The 22,445-nt window shown below is 43.2% G+C and overlaps 1 protein-coding gene across 1 annotated transcript in view; it reads right to left on the bottom strand.

The window, feature by feature from the left end:
• arhgap39 (Rho GTPase activating protein 39) overlaps window positions 1-22,445 on the bottom strand; it is an 80,903-nt gene that overhangs the window by 16,649 nt on the left and 41,809 nt on the right. The window contains exons 2-4 of the mRNA XM_029430251.1: window positions 12,775-13,191; window positions 4,524-5,814; window positions 2,796-2,960 (exon numbers count right to left, since the gene is read on the bottom strand). Of these exons, the coding sequence (XP_029286111.1) occupies window positions 2,796-2,960; window positions 4,524-5,814; window positions 12,775-13,191 (1,873 nt within the window). The remainder of the gene's footprint in view (window positions 1-2,795; window positions 2,961-4,523; window positions 5,815-12,774; window positions 13,192-22,445) is intronic.

Below are 22,445 nucleotides of genomic sequence, written 5' to 3'. Positions count from 1 at the left end.
CATCTTAGAACTTTAACCCAGAGTGTGTTTTCAATAACATTTGTAGCAATTGTAACATTTCAGTGGCCAAACCGTGGAATTTCAACATCCGGCTCCGTCACGTGAGGTACATCAACTCCCCAGTACACACACTTGAATAGCCCTTATTTAAATCATTATGTCCGAAAATACAGAGATTACATTATGTCCGAATACAGAGTTTTTTTGTCCTTTCAACGTAAAGGAGCAGCGGCTCTACTCCGAGTCTCTCACGAATGGCTGAGCTTCTCACCCTATCTCTAAGGGAGACGCCAGCCACCCGTCTGAGAAAACCCATTTCGGCCACTTGTAACCGTGATCTCGTTCTTTCGGTCATGACCCTTCATGACCATAGGTGAGGGTAGGAACAAAGATCGACCGGTAGATTGAGAGCTTTGCCTTCTGGCTCAGCTCTCTTTTCGTCACAACGGTGTGGTAAAGTGACTGTAATACCGCCCCCGCTGCTCCGATTCTCCGGCCAATCTCTCACTCCATCGTCCCCTCACTCGCGAACAGTGACTGTTGAAGGTCACAGACCGATGATGCCATAAGGACCACATCATCTGCAAAGAGCAGCGATGAGATCCTCAGATTACCGAACTGCAACCCCTCTCCTCCACGACTACGCCTCGATATCCTATCCATGAAAATCACGAACATGATTGGTGATAAAGCGCAGCCCTGCCGGAGGCCAACATTCACTGGAAACGAATCCGACTTACTGCAGAGTGTCCGGACACAACTCTCGCTTTGGGCGTACAGGGATTGGATGGCCCTCAAAAGTGACCCCCTCACCCCATACTCCCGCAGCACCTCCCACAGTATCACCCGGGGGACCCGGTCATACGCCTTCTCCAGATCCACAAAACACATGTAGACCAGATAGGCGTACTCCCAGGCCCCCTCCAGGATCCTTGCGAGAGTGAACTTCTCCCACACCCGCTGCTTTGCCTCTGACACGGCAGAGGCGGCCGCCCTTCTAGTCCTTCGGTACCCTGCAACTGTTTGCGGAGTCCTCCCGGATACCATAATCCGGAAGGACTCCTTCTTCAGTCGGACGGCTTCCCTGACCACCGGGGTCCACCACGGTGTTCGAGGGTTACCGTCCCTTGAGGCACCTAAGACCTTGAGACCACAGCTCATCACCGCAGCTTCAGCAATAGAGGTTTTGAACATCGTCCACTCAGGTTCAATGCCCCCAACCTCCACAGGGATGTCTGAAAAGCTCCGCCGGAGGTGTGAGTTGAAGATCCCCAGGACAGGGGCTTCCTCCAGACGTTCCTAGTTCACCCGCACTACCCGTTTGGGTTTACCAGGTCTGTCCAGAGTCTTCCCCCACCCCTTGATCCAACTCACCACCAGATGGTGATCAGTCGACAGCTCCACCCCTCTCTTCACCCGAGTGTCCAAAACATGCGGCCTCAGATCAGATGATACGATTACAAAATCGATCATTGACCTTTGGCCTAGGTTGCTCTTGTACCACGTGCACTTATGAGCATCCTTATGTTTGAACATGATGTTTGTTATGGCCATTCCATGACACAGCACAGAAGTCCAACAACAAACGACCGTTCGGGTTTAGATCAGGGAGGCCTTTCCTCCCAATCACGCCTCTCCAGGTGTCTCCATCGTTTCCCACGTGTGCGTTGAAGTCCCTACTGGAGCCTCCTGCAGGGCTCCATTCAGGGTCTCCAAGAAGGCCGAATACTCCGAACTGCGGTTTGGGGCATAGGCACAAACAACAGTCAGAGTTTTCCCCCCCATAACCCGAAGGCGTAGGGAGGCGACCGTCTCGTCCACCGGAGTAAACTCCAACGTAGCGGCGCTCAGCCGGGGGCTAGTGAGTATCCCCACCCCGGTCCGACGCCTCACACCTTGGGCAACTCCGGAGAAGAATAGAGTCCAACCCCTATCCAGGAGTACGGTTCCAGAGCCAAGACTATGCGTAGAGGTAAGGCCCACCAGAACCAACTGGTAACGATCCACCTCCCGCACTAGTTCCGGCTCCTTCCCCCACAGAGAGGTGACGTTCCACGTTCTCAGAGCCAGCCTCTGCTGCCTGGGTCTGGTCCGTCGAGGTCCCTGACCATCACTGCCACCCGTGTGACAGCGCACCCGACCCCAGCAGTTTTTCCCATGAGTGGTGGGCCCACAGGATGGATGAATGGGAGGCACCACGTAGCTTCTTCGGGCTGTGCCCGACCGGGCTCCGTGGCAAACCCGGCCACCAGGAGCTCGATGTCCTGCCCCGGGCTTCCTCCGGGCAGGGTCTCTCCTTTCCTTTCCCTCAGATGAACTCATGTATTTTAATTAAAAACCAAAGCTCTACATGTCCAACCTAGATGTTTCTGAAGCTTTCAGCCCAATCGTGTGGCCAGAAACAAGATGGACCTTGTGTTGAGAGATTTTTGTGAAGCTGCTTTCCAAGGTCAAGAATGAGCCTTCAAGCTCAACTCATGTATTATTTCTAAGTAGCTAAACCTTATTAGAGATCAGCTGTGAACTGAAACTTTCCACTAACTGTAACCCAGTATGACATCAACAGTAATATTGTAACACAGTGTTATACACAGATATACTGTATGTGACATATGAGCTGAATATCAGATAAAGGTGAAATGACTTGACCATGTCTCTCATTGCAGTACACAGACACATGTGAAAAAACAATTTCAAGATATTCCACAACATTTTGGAGACAATTTCTTAATCAGCTAAAACAGAAATACCAACAAGAGCCCACCAACGTCAGATACACACGTCCTCTTGACTACCTGTGTGTGTTTGTTGAAGTGCTTGGACGCCCAGTTCTCGATGTCTGTCTCTGAGGAGGGCTTTCTCAGGGTGAATTCTGGGAAAATGCCACAGCTGGCGCTCGGCATCATATTCCTAGCATTTCGACTGGCCTCAAACTGGGCACAGGCTCCGAGGTCCTCCGACTGACAGGTGAAGAAACAGAGGAAGGGGGATGAAAGACGGAGAGGGAGAGAGGAAACAGAACATGTCATTCATCTCTGTGGTGCTGCTGCAGAACATGTAGAGCAGCTGGAGCTGAACGTTTCTGTAGTGCTCAGGGGGAGCTGACTGGGATTAATACTGACGTGTTAATGCGTCAATATGCACAAGGTTATTGCAGAGTAACAAAGAGTCCATTTGTTCCTCAGTCTTGATTGTAATAACAATCCAAATTAACAACAGTGGATCAACAAAAAAATTAGAGAATAAAAGTTATTCAAAGGCAGCCGTGAACATCATGTCCACAGCAGCCTTTTCTGTGTGCTCCTGTTGCAGTAGTAGATACTGTAACATGAAGGAAGTAGCGTGTGCGCTATAATGTTGCCATGGAGACATGTGAAAACTGTCTTTTTTGCGATTTGTGTTTAAGGTGTAGATCACTAAAATAAATATTTATAACAATCTGCCAAATAGATCATAACATAATTTGAAGCATTTCCAGTACTAGATGTGTCATGATGTGTATACTGTCTCTGTCCAGGGACGTTATACAGAACTACATTCTCCAGAGGAAGATGCAGCTTTTGCTAATCAAGGATTTCTTTCTTCACTATCTAGAGCTGGATGATGGTGTATAATTATATTTTTACATCCTTTGCTTTACTATTCTATGTGTGTATAGAATGTGTTTGTTCCTTGAGCATGGTGATTTATGGGTTCAGTGACAGTGTCTCACTGGACGAGGCAGCAGTGTTATATAATCTAAGACTCAGCAGCATTATATGAAACATCCATGACTTTCCACCAGGACAATATTAGACCTGACTGGGACATTCACTGACGCTGTGTGTGTGTGTGTGTGTGTGTGTGTGTGTGTGTGTGTGTGTGTGTGTGTGTGTGTGTGTGTGTTTGAAATTGCCACTCAGCACTGCATTCAAAGTACAAATTATTTGAACTTTGACCTCTGTTCCCGCTGACCTTTCAAAGCGCAACCAATGAGATAGCAGCTGTATGTGACGTAGCCACTTTTTGATTACGTATGCATGCGGTGCGCTGAAGCTGCGCTTTGATCTCTTCTGCGATCTGCACTAGGCTCTGCGCCCTACATCGTGGCAAATCTCTCATTATGTGAAAGCAGCTTAAGGCTTCAGCGCTGTGGCTATCCAGTTGATCAACTCATTTATAATTCAGATGATACTATAACCACAACAGCTCTGCACTTCACACCTGGCTCCATGCCTTCATGTTGTCAAACAACATCACAGTGTTGTAGAATAAACATCTGTAATAAACTTTACAACTTAGTTGTAACATACTGGATCTCCAATTATCTTTAATTGTTTGCTGGTTTATTAAAACTTTATCCAAATCTTATTTTGGTAGTTTTGTCCACTGTCTGTTATTGTAACATTTACTGCGAACGTGGTGACATCACGACAACAAAGTTGGGGCAAAAAACCTGAGCAGTCAGATGGTCCAAGTTGTAATAAACTGGAATTATGCTAGACTCCTAAATGTGGACACAGACTCCCAGCATGCAGCAGTACCTGTGATGGGTGTAGGTAAGGCTCAGGCGAGGCCAGGCTGGTCTGGACCGAGAGGCTTTTCTCCAGCAGGGCCTGGGGGAAGCCCAGCCGATCGAAGGTGCTGCGTTTCCAGTGGTGGCCATCACTCTGCGCCAGCGCCTCATCCTCACTGAACGCCCTCACCACCGGTCCTGGTAACGGCAGAGGCACCGCCCCATCACTCTCATAGCCGTCTTTGGAGCCGCTACCCTGGACCGTACCCCCGCCCTGCCCCGAGTCCCAACTGCTCCTCTGCTTCATCACTTGCTGGGCCTCCCATGCCAGCCTTGCCTGGGCCAGCATTGCCTCGGATGCTGTGCCTGTCAGCTCCCCCTCCGGCCCGCCGCAGCGTGCCAGCTCCTGGGGGAGGGACGGCTTGCGGCTCTTGCGTTTGCGGTTACCTCCGGGAGAGAAAGCTCCAGGGCCACCTGTAGAGGAAGAGGAGAGGGAGTGGGTCTGACTGGAAGTCCAGGATATGGAGTCCTCATAAAGCAACCTCTGGCCTCCCTCTCCACCCTCCCCACTGTAGTCCAGCAGTAGGCGGGGATCTCTGATTAGGGACTGGCTGTGCTGCAGAGTGTAGGACCCCCCATATGAGCCACCAAAGCCCCCTGTCGTACCGTAACGCAGCAGCCGGTCGGCGGTCTTGAAGCGAGGGCTGGAAGATGACTGCTCGACATACACCAGCTGCTTGACGTACTCCTTCCCCACAGGACTGTACTCTAGACTCTGGGTCTTCTCTGGACACTTCTGCCTGGTCAGAACCAGCTGGCCATAGGGCGACTGGCCCTGCTTGGGGGAGTGATAGAGGGGGGCTGAAGACTTACGAGCAGGGGACTTGCCGGTGCAGTAGAAGGAAGAGTCAGAGAGGTGTATGTCAGTGGGAGGCTCCTCGTAGATGGGAGGGGGCTGGTACTCTGATGGCGGCTCCTCATACAGCGGGGGTTCATAGGCGTAGCGGGGCGATGGAGGCTGGGAGTCGGCTGAGGAGCGGCGGTGAGTGCCGATGCCACCCAGCTCAGCCCGCTTTAGGAAGGGAGACTGGCGGCGGTCGCTGTAGAGAACAGGGGATCCATCGGGATCTGGAGGCGGGTTTCCTCCTGAGCAACGGCGAGTTCGTGAGGTGGTGCCCCCTCCAGAAGGGGGACCAGGGGTGGGGGGGTCACAGGGGGAATAACCATTTCCCTGGTGGGCCAAGAAGCTGGGCTCTCTGTCTGTCACCTTTATTAGCATTCGCTCCTTTGTACCCGTGTTCCACCTGAAGGGAGAAGTCCTGAGAGGAGAGGGGGACAGAAAACTGAATTAAGGGTCAAGAGGAAGACTGATGAGGAGCTGTCTGTCACATTCACGCTACGGCCTGGCAATACTTTTAACTAAATCTATTTTTCTATCATATCCTTCGTGCCAACTAATATTACATAAAATTGCGTGAAAATAAAACATTATAGATGTATCGATGTTCTATCCATCTATCCTATGGTACGTAAGTAATACAGGTACTTTAGAATTTTCTACGATTCTAATTTACTTTAGACATTTACTTTAGTAAATTAGAATATCGTGGAAAAGTTAGTTTATTTCACTAAATCAATTAAGAAAAGTGAAACTCATATATTATATGGACCACTGTTCTTTTTCTCCTTAGCCCAGGCAAGATGCTTCAGACGTTGTCTCTGGTTCAGGAGTGGCTTGACACAATGCGACAGGTGTAGCCCATGTCCTGAATACGTCTGTGTGTGGTGGCTCTTCACTGACTCCAACCTCAGTCCTTGTGAAGCTCCTCCAAAGTTTTTAAATGGCCTTTGCTTGACAATCCTCTCAAGGCTGCGGTTATCCCTGTTGCTTGTGCACCTTTTCCTACCACACTTTTTCCTTCCACTCAACTTTCTATGGATATGTTTGGATACAGCACTCTGGGAACAGCCAGCTTCTTTAGCAATGACCTTTTGAGGCTTCCCCTCCTTGTGGAGAGTGTCAATGACTGTCTTCTGAACAACTGTCAGCAGTCTTCCCCATGATTGTGAAGCCTGCTGAACCAGATTGAGAGACCATTTAATGGCTCAGGAAACCTTTGCAGGTGTTTTGAGTTCATTAGCTGATTGGAATGTGACACCTTTTCACAATATTCTAATTTTCTGAGATACTGATTTTTGGGTTTTCATTAGCTGTAAGCTGTAATCATCAAGATTAAAACAAATAAAGGCTTGAAATATTTCACTTTGTGTGTAATGAATCCATATAATATATGAGTTTCACTTTTTGAATTGTATTAATGAAATAAATGAACTTTTCCACGATATTCTAATTTATTGAGATGCACCTGTATATATATTTACTTCACATCACTCAGTTAATCCTCTCAGTGAGTCGGCACTCACATCCTGCTTGTTTGTCAGACAACAGGAGAGGAGAAGGGAGAGCAGTGTTGGATGAGGAACAAGAAGTGAACTGGGCGAAAGGGAGAGAAGTGTGACATCGATTGAAGCATTGGCCACCCTCCGTTTCCAAATACTTCCACACACTGATCCCCGGGGCCAGTGCTCAATAGTGGCAGTGTGTGCGTTTGTATTTGTAGATGTTAATATGCATGTGTGTGAGAGAGAGAGAGGGAAACAGGGATTAAGCATTACAGGGTTTTGCTGGCATCCATCACAACATGCTCCAGACTCTGAGCTAACCCGCTTTCTTTCTCTTTCTTCCTCAGTCCATCCACTTCTCTGCTCTTAAGCTTCTCATTCTCCATCATTCCTCTGTTTCTATCCGCCAACCTTTTCCCTCTGTATCTCTTACTCATTACCACAGTGAATGTTGTTATTTTCTCCTTATCCTTAATCAGTCTTAATTATTCACAATCATTTGACCTTAAAATCTATTTACACATTCCCTGCCTTTTCCAGTATGTCTGTATCCATCTCCTTTACTGCAGCGTCAACCTGCAGATTCTTCCTCTTCATCTCCTTTTTCTCTACCTAGAACCTAATTTATGTTGCTCAGTCAGCAGTCAGTGACTGAGATCACTAAGGAACCAACAAATTCCACAGTGGCCAGAAGGAGGGTTATTCCTATGTTTCCAGAGTCCTATATTCCAGAGGGCGACCAATTTCACTGTCCGATATGAGCCTGTGACAGATATATCGGTATCGGCACATGTGTTATCTGAATTGTGATGTTATGAAAACTTTGATTTTAATCTAATGCAGAAATTACTGCTTGAGTAAATTAGAAATGGTGTCATTTCATAGTTTGTCCAGCAGAGCATGCTTCGGCTATCATAACTGTGGCAGTATGTGAGAGAAGAAGCAGCTGTCTGCAATGTCAACCTTGCATTGTTCAACACAAGGGGCAAGAGCTAATTATCTGTGGGCAAAACACAGCTGGGGTCAAGAAATGTAAGAGGCTGAAGCGGTGGGTAGAGATACTCAAATGGGCGAGGTTTATTCTAATGAGCCCGCATGTGACAGAAAGAGGAGTCAAATTGGATGGCTTGTTGAATTTCATGTTTTCTGACATAGGCAGCCCACAAAAACCTGACAGTTGTCTTGTTTCACAGAATGGCTTGGTTCTCCAGACACCCATATGTATGTGCACAAGCACTGATTTGTCCCCTTTAAGTCTTATTAGACAGTTAAGTGCTGAATATTGAGAGGGACTTGAGTACCTACCTAAGGCCTACGTATACCTGTTATTTCAATAATATTTGTTTTACAAATAATGACAATTATTATAGAACAAGCATTAACATTCTCAACATTCTGCACGGTGTGCACAGGCTATTTGGAATAAGTTAGTGAAGAAAACAAATCTAAAGAATATCCCAACCCCTGTGGTTATTTGATATGATTTACACAACATATCAAATCTCACTGCTGCCACAATATAAGGGAAGACAAGTTAATACCATCTGATACTCAATAAGTCACGTGTGGTCGTTCTGAGCCATCTTTGCCTCATGGAATCATGGACAGTTACATCAAACTACATTCAAGACATTCAGTGTTTTCTTTACATTTAAAATCATACATTCTGTTTTGTAAATTATAATGCATTGCTGTGCTCTGGCTCTGGTTCTAATGTACACAGGAGACGTTTCAGAAGCAAAGCCTCACAGCACAGCTGCTGTCATTAACCTGCATGTTGTTTGTTATGTCAGACGATGTCGTGATCGTAACAAATACTATGTTGACCAGCAGTCATTACCAAGCTTAGTTATAAGAGCCGCAATCAAATTTCATACTTGTTCATTTGTCTGAACACAGAAACAGAAAACTGTGTAAATGAGAACAGGCTGCAGTAAAGCACAGTGGTGGTGAACACAGAGCAGGAGGAGACTCAACGGAGGTTTAATCTCTCTCTCTCTCTCTCTCTCTCTCTCTCTCTCTCTCTCTCTCTCTCTTCTCTCTCTCTCTCTCTCTCTCTCTCTCTCTCTCTCTCTCTCTCTCTCTCTCTTTACGTGAGAGCCACATTGATAGGACAAAGTCAATAGGAGAACCACTTTTACCGCAAAGTATGAAAAGCTACATCCAGTCATAAAAAGCACGTCTGTTTATTAATCTGTCATCCCACCCAGAACATACAATATGCAATGCAGCCAACCAATACATTCAATAAAAACAGGATTATCTTAATACTGGGATGATGTTGTCAAAACTCTGCAAACAATATTTCTGCTGAAGCCAAAAAACAATTTTTGAGTCTGAGAAGGTTTTTTTGCCCGAGCCAAAATCCATGCGATCTCAAAAGATGCCTGAGTTAATAGTTCAGCTGTACTAGTTGTCCTGTGTTTGAGCCTTTGTTGTCCAGAAACAGAAGAAAGCTGCTCTACCAGGTGCGTAAATTTCGTTGAATTTTGGATGCGTCGTTTGGAAATGCCGCTCCAAATGACTTCTCTTGAAACCAGAGCGGGTTTGTTTGCACATTAAGCACAAAGGGAGCAGCTGTTGTCTTTCCACAAACCACATCTCCAGCATCTTCCGCTCGATTCCACTGTGGTTTGATGCTCCAAAGCCAAATCTTAATTTTCCTCATTTGTCACGCTTTGTTTCTGTCCAACTGTTGTGCAACTATTTTTTTATAAGAAATCGATCCATTTCATGTCTGTAGAAACACACAGACACACACACACATACACACACACTTATTTTTCTTGTGCGTCTGTATCTGACTCTGTGTGTACTCTGTGTGTGCAGGTCTTTGTACAATATACGTCCTCTGTTGTTCCGGCAACATATATCTATTGTACAGTATGTCTCAGTGCTGATTGATTCAGACACTGCATATAACAGAAGGACAAACAAACTGACTACAAGTGAATATACCACTTTCCATTTGTCCTCTCTCTTCTTCATCCTGATCTGTCCTTCTCTCCCTCCTTTATTAGGATCCTTGCTGTGTGCAGGGAGGTAGAGCTGTGTAGAGGTCAAAAGCTGTCACAGAGAAAGCTGTGTGGTCTATGACAAACTGCCTGCCCTGCTCTCCTAAACAGTATGCACTGTCTCCAGAGACCATCAGCCTGACACTCAGCTTCCATACTAAATAGACTGCTGGTAAATATAGTATAGTAAGTAAAAAAAATACTGTGTCATCTAATTGTACTTTGAATGTTTCCTTTGAACAGATACTAAAGGAGTTACTGGTGTGCAGGTTCAGATATGTTTCTCATTGCTGGACAGATGAACATACACATGAACCGACTGACATCCTTATCATCATGAGGAGGTATTTTTATACTGAACAATTTTTATACCAAAACATTGAGTACTACTTGATTCCGATCTATGCTTTGAACAACCTCAAATAAGAACCAATGCTCTCACACTCTGACCCACACTTCTCTTTCTGGCATCAACCAAAAGTCACTCTCTCGCCTCCAACTAGTTCAGAAAAAAGCAGTTTCGCTTCTCACAGGACATCACCCCAATCCTGGCTTCTCTCCATTGGCTCCCTGTTCAATTTTGAATTGATTTTAAGATTTTACTGGTCACTTTTAAAGCATATTTGGGTCTGGCCCCAAGCTACATAATTGAGCCAGTCCACAACCTCAGATACTCAGGTGGGGCCTTTCTGGCAGTTCCAAAGTCGAGGCTTAAATCTAAAGGTAAGCAAGCTTTTCCCATCATGCCCCTCTGCTTTAGAACGAGCCGCCGTTGTTAAATCACTTCTTACACTAATTTTGTAATAACTTTTATGTATTGTTGTCTTTTTATTCTTTTTATTTATATTTAATTGTATCTCGTTCCTATTTGGCTATATTATTTGGCTTTCTGGTATAATGTCTTCTGAGTATCCTGTTTTGTCTGTCAAAGCAAAACTCAGTTTTTAAAGGTGCTATATAAAAAGTTATTATTATTTTCCATAAATAACGTGTGTGCACGTGTTTCTATCAAAGTTTTATAAGAGGGCGGAAAATATGCTGCACAAACCAGCATGTCACCTGCAGCCCTTCATCTCAGCTCAGTGTGGCGGTTTCTTCTTCCTCACTGCAATTTTTGTAACTGAAAGGCTAACCAAATAGTGGTGAGAAGTCAAAAATGTCTATAAAAATAGGTACATTTCTTACCTATAGCTTTTTAACAATAATAGCCTTTTGCTGTTTTGTTGTTGCAAAGCTTTTATTTTAAAGCAGCAAAATGTTGTGTTTTCATCAGCAGCTTAACTTAACACAACATAGATTCAGTTATAAGCTGACAGCTGAACACAGACTTTTAAAATCAGAGCTGTGTCATTTATCACCGGCAAAGACACACATGTTGGCTGAGGGAGGGGATCCTTCCCAGCTGGCAGTGGTCTGTCCTCCACCAGTCAGGAGCACACAAGCACAGCTATCCCCTGCTATGAGTCCACAGTGGAACCTTAAGGTTTCCCAATACAACATGCTAAACTGTGCCTGTGTGAACACATTCATGCTCCCATAGGACGAACCCTCTCTGGAAGGTTTTATGAACACAGCAGGATTTCAGGGCTGTTGGCACTTCATTAGGGTTGTTAATAAATTGGCAGTATTGGTCTGATAAATCTTTGTCACGATACAAGTTCTCATTGAGAACTTGAGCTACAGAGTCTGTAATTGTCTCTCAGAGCAGTGTGCACAATGTGAGTAACTGGTTAGAAGAGCTAGGGCACTTGCACACTGTACTAATCTGTGTGTTTGTGTGTGCTTGTGTGTCCTCTTGCTGAAGTAAAGAAGACATGAACAGGACACTGTGACCCCAGCAAGCCATAACCACCAATCACTGCAGACTGCAGCAGATTACAGCAAACCAAGGAAACCGGTTTCTCAAGGTGAGCGAGGATGGAAATTAATGGACAGTGACAGAAACAGAAACAGAAAGGAGGGGGTGGGATGATAAGACAGAAAGAGATAGAGAGGACGGAGAGGAACTGACACAGGAACGGAAGGAAACTCTAATTCTGACCTTTTACAGCAAACCTAATGGTTGCATTTATATTGGTGTGATGTAAAGTGGCTTTATGTTATGAGAGAGTCATGAAAGTCATGTGAGAAAATGTCTTTCCCTCCCTGAACTTTGCTCTTTTTAGTGACTATTTAGCCCCTCATCCACTGTCTCCAGGCAGAGTTGTTGTTTTAACCATCGCAAATAGCATCTAGGATTATCAACACTCAAGTAACCAGAAGAGCGGATTTACAAACTGAAGACATGATCGCAGAACTATCAGTGTGATGCAAGAATTCTGCTTCAGTACAAGATGGCCAAGATGGTACATCAGGGTGGTGGTGGTCTGGTGGAACGCCTTCCAAACCAGAAAGTCGTGAGTTCAATACCAGGCTGCCACCATTGTGCCCCTGAGCAAGGTACTTAACCCTGAGTTGCTCCAGGGAGACTGTCCCTGTAGTTAGTTCACTGGATAACTCTGGATAAGAGCATCTGCTAAATGACCTGTAAAAAAGATGTGGATGTAGTGTGAAGAGCACACACAACTCAAAATTGCTCATGCATTCTTCTTCCTTGTGAAAACCTGTTGCCTTCACAAAATTGCCTCAAATGACATTACTTTGGGCAATTTATCAGAGCCACAAAGGGCATTAAACAAGTATTTTAAAATATGTACAACATCTGGAAACAGACTTGTGTAAATTTCAGTTAAAAAGTTTTAATGTTGTGAATTGAGACTTGTGACCTCCAAAATAATGAACTGATTGTTTGCTTGTAAGGTTTCTGCTTGACAGCCTGTCACGAACTCAATCAAGAATCAAGTGACCAACCTGTGATCTTACCTGTCTGCTTCCTCTCTGTTGCCCTGTTTTTCAGAAAGCTCCTGATCGAGGGAGGAGGAGGTGCTTCCTTCTCGGCTGACCCCGCTGTTTCGTCCCGGGCTGTTTTCAGCTGATGCTCTCCCTCCTCCTCCACTTGCAGGACGGGGGTTGGTGGCATCGGTGTGCTGCTTCAGAGTTTGCAGCTTGGCCAGGGGGATAATGTCGCAGCTCTGAGGTCGGTGCCACACTGTGCGCTGAGTAGAGGCATTGTAGTAGTAGAAGCGCGAGGTGTTGGGATCAAACAGCTCCCACCACTGGTTGTCCCCGGTCCGCTTGATGCAAACACCCTGCGGAGGGTCCCACACACACTCGCCGGTCAGCAGGTTGGCGTACATACGCTCTCGTGTGCGTGGCTCGATGATCTCCACCCATTCCAACCTGCAAGTGGGAGTTCAGAAAAATGTAAAAGTTGTGAATTGTGAAATAAACTGTGACCTCTGACTACTGGAGGTCCAGGTCCACCTCTTCCTGCATCAACAACTGACAGTAGGTCACTGTATTCCAAAACCATTCAGGAGCAGTTGCGAGTTAGATGCATTGTTCAAAGGCACCTGGCATCCATCAAACTGATGACCTTTTTAAAAACTAATTTTTATTTCAAAATTCTCTGTAGTGTACACTAATCAACTACACGTATAGTCATGTTCAGCCAATCAGCACCAGTGCTCACAGCAATCACACACATTTTATTTAGGAAAGAGACATCAATTAATTTGACAATGTTATCAAGTTAACCATGGTCAGATTGTGGATGTGCCAAACTCTTTGTGTCATGGAACTCTGAAGGAAAGTGGAGAATTCCAAAGGCAGGAGCCAACACTTATTGGGCAGTCATACATGTCATACATGTCAAGCACTGTGATGGTCAGGGTCGCAGACATCCAGGAACATCAGGTCAGTCGTCCCGGGCCCTGGGTCTAAAGTTCATTGCAGTAGGAGCTATATTTCTTATGGTATGCAATACACACTGAACGCTGACTGTCCACCAATGGGATGATGTAAAGGCCCTGTCAGACACCTAAACACAGAGGTTTAAAATGCTGACACAGGATTTTACAACTATGGAAAGGTATAATGGAGTTTTATATTTTATCTCTTGTCAATTTTGCAGGACAATCCTGCAGTGTTTTGATGCTTTTTTCAAGCAGAGCTAAAGTCTGTCTGAATGCGGTCTTAGTCCAGAAATGAACACAATCTCTGGGCAGTACTGACAGCACAGCTTAACATCCTCTCCTCTGGATGAGGGAGAGACCACAGTGCTGACATCTGAGAGACATCACAGAGGGACTAAAGATCAACCACAGCCAATCTAAACATTTCCAATACCCATGATGCACCTGATATACTAACTGTTAAACAGTTTCTGCCCTCGGGGAGCCGGTCCCTGCACATTTGTAACTCCACCTGAACATGATAAATGTACAAAGTCTCATTCAAGTCATTTAGCTTGTTGAAATACATCTGTGGTAAGCAGGCAGCCAATGGGGGTTCTTCACTTGTGCTGTATGAGAAGGAACAATCAAGTCTCCTGCAAAAATACGTTCCCATGTGACGCGTATTTTCTCCCAGAGAAGAAAAGAAAAGTCACAGTTAACGTCGTAAATTGTAAAACAAATAAAAAACGCATCAAAACTACTTGGTTAGGTTTCGAAAAAAGATCATGGTTTGGCTAAAAATAAATATGTTTGTTACGCTTTTGAAGTTAGAGACATAAATAAATAATAGTTAACGTTGACTTCTGGTTTCACCTGGCTTAAAACTAGGACCGACTCCAAGTTGAAATATAGCGATCTGAACCACTTCATTTAAAGGTAAAACTGAAAGTGACACCTGTGTCAGCAATACTCCATCACTGCATGAAACACGTTGTGCACAACTACAGTAAGTACAGTAGCAGGAAGTGGGTCTGTAAAGTGTGAGGATGTTTGACTCCTCACTGTACTGCTTGTTTTTCTTCAGAGTAACGTCTAACCTGGAGGTTTGTTTCCAACCTGTCTGGTTGCCGGACTGCTCTTGTTTCTTCTTGTAAGAGACATTGCAGTGTCCCCTGATCTCAGCTATTACTTGGTGAGTTTAATGTTGTTATTATTTATAGTAGATGTATTGTTTAAATGCTCGGGGCTGAATTTATAACAACCATTTTTAATATTACTTTTGTTGGCAGTTTCCTTGTGATTCCAGCCTTTTCCATCACCGTGTATAATTCTCTGCCAATGTGAATCATCTCTGCTCTTTAAGCTGCAGAGCCTTGTTGAGCTCAATTATTGCTAGCTACTATGTGTGGCTCTGTGTGAGAGAGAGAAAGAAGAGAGAAAGAAATGGTACATCAGCTGTCACAGTGAATGATTGTCAAATGGAGCAGAACAGGCCAGTTAAATAGAGAGATCCAGAGCGGAGATAGTAGGATTAATTGACCATAATTGGTTGATGTGTTGGTGTTCCAAATGACCCAGTTTAGCTGCTGAGCCTCCTCCCTGTGCCTGCAGAGACAGGCGCCATACCACTTTTAGCATACACTCTGAAAGCTACTAATTGGGGTTGAAAACTTTACAATAGTGCTTTACAAACACTTCATGTTAACGGACCTCAAAGCAGGGCTTTTAAAACCATATTTTTATATTGTGTAAATATATATTGTTTACTGTGTGTTGCTGCATGTTGTCAACCACTGGTTTAAAATATGCTGCGCTTAATATAGACAATCCAAAACAATTTAATGTTGTGTTTAAGTTTCTGGAGCCGATCAGGAAACTAGAATCCTCCTACACTACTACCTAAATACTTGATTTCATTTATTCAACCTTTATTTAAGACACACTAAGAAACAAAAGCTATCTTTAGCACTATTAATTAATGGCAGCAGTCCCCTCGCTCCGACACATCACCATTAATGCGTGTGTGTAGGTCTTGCTGGTGCAGGTGTGTGCACAGTATTTTGGGCCTATGTGTGTAATGTGTAAAAACAATACCAACATAGTGAAAAATTGCAATTCCCCTTGAGGGATTAATAAAGTAGGTCTTCTTCTTATTATTCCGAAAAACAACCACTAAAAAGTATATCAACAACTCACTTTGTGCTGCCTCATTAGCATGAACTCCCCCTTGTGCACTGTGCGCACTGCGCAGGCCAAACACTACCAGACAGAGCAGCAAACAAATTAAAACAAAATTGTCAGAGTGCTGCTTGTAGAGCTGATCGTAGCACTCAAACTTTTCTTTAAAACAGACATTTATACTGCTTGATGACAAACTGCTTTTCATTGTGTATTGTTTTTGAGTGATGAGGACAACATGATGGCATATGGTCCCATAAAAAGCAGCTGAAGTAGAGTTCAAGCTCTAATGTCGAGTTCATTTATAAAGTATTTCACATCGCATTACTTTGCTTGCATCAACGATCAATCAAACAAAATGATTCACAAACATTGTGTAAAACAGAGCTAACATGTTAACCCTTTTCATTTAGATTCAGCTCTGGCCAACAGGCAAACATCCAGCCCAGCACCTCGGCAGTGTCACAGTGTCTCTCCCTTCTGATCTTCTGATCGTGGAGCTGCACTGTGGTGTTCACTGGCGGCCTGAGGCTCCTCTAGAGCAGGGGTAGCCAACGCGGCACTTGGTCGCCCGCAGAGCATGTTCTAAAAATAGCACTAGTCACCATGGAGCTACGTCTAAAATTTGTATTTAATTGTTTTGCTGTTTTTTTTTATTATTCTTTATTTTAAAATGACAATATTTAATATAGAATTAAAAAAACTAAAATGTTTTATGTATATATGAACTCTGACCCCGGAGGGGCAAGCTAAATCTCCATTTCCCTTTTCACTGAGACAAGCTAGCGGGAGTATTTACGATGGCGCGCTAGGTGCGTTTTTTAAACTAAATATGGCAGACAAGCGAAAGAAAACAAACTATTTTCACAATGATTGGGAAGAAGAATTATTTTTTACAGTGAAAGAAAAGTGTGTATGTCTCATTTGCGGGGCGACGGCAAAGACACTGGAGACACTGTCACAAAAGCTGCCATGCTAACTAACTAACTAAGTAACTAAATAACTAACTACCCAGCTGAAAGCACTGCGGGCAGAACAAGCCGGGAGTTAAAGGCAGCTTTGGACAGCAGTAGTCTCTTTTCACCAGGCCGGTGAACAAGTCACAGAAAGCAACGGAAGCTTCATTTAGAGCTGCACATTTTTTAATAAAGTACAAGAAAGCCTTTCCGGACGGAGAGGTCTTGAAAGGTGCAATGATGTTATTGAAAACACTGTTCTAAGACGAGAAGAAAGGTTCTGATGTGATCTCCACTCTCTGATGTTACAAAGTTAGTGGTTTGTACCAACAGGATATGATTTGAAGATGTGACAGTTAATGATTTCCTAAATGTTTTTACAGAAGTGATAATTTGTACTAAAATATAACTGGTGTGATTTTGAACAAAATGCTACAAATGTGCTCATTCATACAAAACTGTCAATAAAGATATTTACAAACATATCAGAGATGTGATAACTCTGACTTTCAAATGTTGAAATGGATTGAGAACATAAATAAATTAAAATATATCTGTTTCCTATCATGGTAAATCATTGTTAATAATCATTGTGAGGAATAATTAACATTAACACGGGATCAGACAGTCTCTTCACATATATGAATATTTATTATGATTATTATTATTATTATTAATGATAATATTATCATTAAAGGTGAACCGTGCAACTATGTTATTCAGGAAGTTTGTATCAAACAAGTAGCCCTTCGTATTACTCAGTACCCTTGAAGTAGCTCTCAGAAAGGTTGGTGACCCCTGATCTAGAGCCCAGCATGCAAACATGTTCCATTATGATTCCGTTCAGATTTCAGCTTCATTAGAACTTCAGCTCTTTAGGACCCCTGTCAGAATCAAATCTCCAACTGAAAAGTATAAAGGTGCTTTCACACAAGTTGGTTCGGCACAGTCAGTAGAATGCATAGAGAGCTTTCCTAGAGAAACAAGGGCAGAGAACACTTCCAAACCAAATCTGGAGCACTTAATCTCAGCCCACTGAATGAAGCACTGTGCATTATAGGTTAATCATACAGTGCGTTCCAGGTTAATTAAATGTAAATGGTATTAGTTCTACCCAGGAACAAAGTGCTTTCCCCATGTCCAGCGGAAAACTAGTAAAAGTAATGTAGTTACATTTAATTCAAGTTGCTCTAATTTAATTACATTTACCTCAGTTTGTACTTAAACCTAAATACAACAAGAAAGCACTTTTATTAGAGATTACAATAAATTGGACCCACGGTGAGACCTCCAGTACAACAAAGCAACATCCAAAGCAAGAAATAGAAGCCCAGTGCAGGCAGTGCAGCCTGCTCCTCTACCCTCCTCTTAAAAAGGTCAGTTAGCAACAGTGTTGCTGGGAGACTATTGAGCAGTCCGACAACACTTTCATAATGAATGAATAGGATGAGGGCCTTGGACATGGACAGAAGGACGGACGAGGAGTGGAGGTGGTGGGAACAGAGAGGTAGACAGAAAGGTCAGCCTCCTATTCATTATATATCAAAACAAACTCACATTTAAAATCATCACCCTGACCTTTATCCTTTAACCCAAAAATGGAAACGATTGAAAAATGAAATATAGTATAAAATATACATTTCTATTCTGAGTTGAAACGGACTTCTAAGACACCAGCCCATGTTCTGAATGTTTCACAAGTTTATCTTATCATATTTCTGTAAGAAGCATCACTCTTCTCTCATCTGCTTCTCTATTCATTTGCAGTCATTCAACACTTCCGCCATGTTTACCTGTTGTTTTGATAAAATCAATATTATGTACATCTCCGACATATTTCTTTTATATATACTTTTACAATTTAGGTAGAAAGCTACGGTCAATGAAACACTTCACACAGACTTTAAAAGCCTTACAGCAGCTAAAAGGAAATATACCCTCCTATCAATTTATTTTTTAATAAATATTAACAGAACACATGTGAAGAGATTCACTCCTGGTAGGGAGCAGGAGCTGGTTGGTCTTAGCCTCAAAGTTGACAATTTTGAAAATAAATTGAAATAGGCTACTGTAAATAACAACATACAGTTAGCGTTTCATTTTAGCATGTTCATAGCAATTCACTATTAGCTGACTGAGAGTATGCTTGTATGTTTACACAGCCTCACCCGCTAACGGTGCCTCAAATCTCTATAAACTAATATCTGCATATAAATGCAGAATCTGTAGGCAACAGGAAAGGTTTTGGTATCTAAAATGTTCTGGTTTCAGTTTGTAGTCTAATCACCTTTGAGCGGGCTTTGGTTGTAAAACAGTCCGTGTGGAGATCAAAAGAGGCGGAACACATTGGCCAAAATGCAATTTCTTAACTTTACAGTCCCCTTCAAAACTATTGGAACAGCGAGGCCAATTCCTTTATTTTGACATCAAAAGATGAATATGAGAAAAAAAGATCAGTCTTTCAGCTTCTATTTCCAGGTATTTACATCTAGATCTGATAAACGCGAATGGCGACACACACACACACACACACACACACACACACACACACACACACACACACACAGTCAGAGACAGAGCGGAGGAAAAGAGAGGAGAGAACTACAAAGTGCAAAAAAGTCAAAGATCCAACACATGAATTAGAAATGAAGCGCCACACACGGCACCCCCGGCACAGACCGCCCTCATGCAGCCCAGTCCATGCAATGTGTCCAAATTATTTCCCTTTGGTAACATTAGAACACCCAAGCCTAGAAGTGCTCCAACTGTCAGTTCCATGTATTGGCAAACAAATGGGACTTTAACTGTAACTCACAGCTTGCTGTGATGCACACAGCAAGTGAGGGAGACTCACTACACGCTGAAACTACACGTTGTACTGTATACTCAGGTAAAGTCAAAGACAGCGGCTCTCCTGAGGCTGTACACAGCACTGGTGACAGCAATGCAGCAGAGGTGCTGGGTGTGATGTAGCTCCAGCAGTGTGGCTCTAACATGGAGCTCCACTGACATTCATACTGCTGGCCTTTACAACATGACCAGCCACAATCGATGCTTTCCTTTATCTGCTCTTCACACACACACACACACACACACACACACACACACACACACACACACACACACACACACACACACACACACACACACACACACACACACGTCCCTTGTGAGTAGTGGAGGAGGGGGGGGGCAGCAGGGGTGAGGGGCAGGGAGTCCTGTGAATCCGTCCCAGTTAATGACATCAACACTGACTTTGTTTGTACTGACTCCATCCCGATCACCAGCTTTACATTTTATTATATTCTTTACAACTGATGCTTGTTTTATTAACAATTATATATTGAATATTTTTTTTGTTTGGTCTTCAAAACAGTAACAGTACAAATGGCCATCACAATAGTCTAGGTCAGTGTTACTCATTGCGCGGCTCGCGAGCCTCCTGCAGTGGGCTAAATAAAGGGGTGATAGATATGATTATGGAGTCAATACAGATATTTCATAAAAACATTACATATAACCCATTAAAACACTGAAAGTGTCTGCTCTATTAGCATACAAATAATTGATAATAATAATTGATAAAAGATGCAAATATAGACTAGAAACAAGATATTTAAACTTGCTCGGCCGGAACACTGACTCACTGCAGAGTTGCCAGTTGTGGCGGTCTATCAGCACTACAATGGTGAATGTGCTCTTGGACGGGTAGATACATGGTGGGCTAGTATAGAAATAAATAAACTTAAGCTCATTAAAAATATGTTAACATGCTTATGAATATGGACATTTGCTAAAAAAATCATTTATATCGCTAAATTTGAACATTTAAATTGGAGGATACTACGACCAACCTGGCACTTCATACTCGCGTTAGCTTGGCTCCGGTTGACTCGTTTCACCATTTCATGCTAGTTAGCACGTGTTGCTACAGACGTGAAATGGATTGATTTCTTATTAAAGAGTTTCACCTCAGGTGGACAGAAACAAAGCGTGACAAACGAGGAAAATTAAGATTTGTCTTTGGAGCATCAAACCCCAGCGGAATCGAGCGGAAGATGCTGGAGATGTGGTTTGTGGACAGACAACAGCTGCTCCCGTGGACAGAGGGATTTGTATTTGTCCTCCATGAGTCGAACCCTTTGTGCTTAATGTGCAAACAAACCCGCTCTGGTTTCAAGAGAAGTCATTTGGAGCGGCTTTTCCAAACGACGCATCCAAAATTCAACGAAACTTACGCACCTGGAAGAGAAATTAGTAACAAAACAAAAAAAAATGGAGCAGCTTTCTTCTTCTGTTTCTGGAAAACAAAGTCTCAAACACAGGACAACTAATACAGCTGAACCCAGTATTAAGATAATCCTGCTTTTAATGAATGCATTGTTTGGCTGCATTGCATATTCTATGTTCTGGGTGGGATGACAGATTAATAAACAGACGTGCTTTTTATGACTGGATGTAGCTTTTCATACTTTGCCACAAAAGTGGCTCTCCTATTGACTTTTTCCTATCAATGTGGCTCTCATGTACAAAATAGTGAAGACCACTGCTCTAGACCACAGGGGGATGTCATTAAATGTCTTGTTTTGTCTGTCCACAGTCCAAAAACATATATATATATTCAATTTAGTATAACGCAAGTTTAAGAAAAGCAGTTCTCTCATTTGAGAACCTGGAACCATCAAATGTGACTTCACTTAAAAAATTACTTAAACAATGAATCGAATATGGTAATAATTGCTGATTAATTTTTATTTTAATCGACTGATGTAAGATTGGTAAGATTTCCCTCTGCTGTAGCTGCTGTCCACATTCCAGTTTATCACCAGCCAGGAGCTTTCAGCACAGTCCTGCTGCCTGCCTCTCAGGGACAGTTTAAGGTATTTTAGTCCTGGCAGAGGCTGAGGGCAGATCAACCTGATTCAACCGGAGTCTGTTGTCAGATAAGATCCCCTGACTGTCTGGACGACACACCTCCCGCTTAATAAACACTATCTAGAGATTTCAGCTAGGAGCATCTATTACTATTGACCTACATCAGGTTCCCAGTCATCTAAACATTCATTAGCTTACTTCATAACGACCTTCTGGTCTGTCCACCTCATCAGAGAGAGAAAGACTACCAGGCTTTCAGAATTAGTGTCTGTAACTCCTAAATTAGATTTGACAAGCACATCAAAACTGTTTGTTTCATTTAGCGAGGCTGAATACAGATTTCTGAAAAAACAACATAACATAAAATCCAAATTGTGAAAAAAGTCAAAATAAATAAATGTGTGTGTTCTTCGTTGTATTTAAATGTTGTTGTTCTTGGCTTGTACTATTCCATTATTCTGAAGACTACACTGTTTGAATAGTGTTGGTTTAGGTGTGAGGCTGAATTTCTGAATAGAAGTAATTAATTATTTTCTTCATCGTATGGTTTTAACTTAAAATAAATATGCTAATCAGAGCATGACTCCTTCAAAGCACCATTTTTACATACAACCTGTAATTTTGTGAGCAATTTTCATCACCAGTTACTTTCAGGTGGATTCTTATCTGCCAATATTTTGCTTCGACTAAAACTACACTGAAAGGTTTTGTGAAATGTTGGAACACTAATACGGCTCATGCCAGTGTC

The sequence above is a fragment of the Cottoperca gobio genome, chromosome 4, assembly GCF_900634415.1.
Source record: "Cottoperca gobio chromosome 4, fCotGob3.1, whole genome shotgun sequence".
NCBI lineage: Eukaryota > Metazoa > Chordata > Actinopteri > Perciformes > Bovichtidae > Cottoperca > Cottoperca gobio.
Note: the sequence above shows the minus strand (reverse complement) of the source record. Positions and strands in the feature narration are given on the sequence as shown.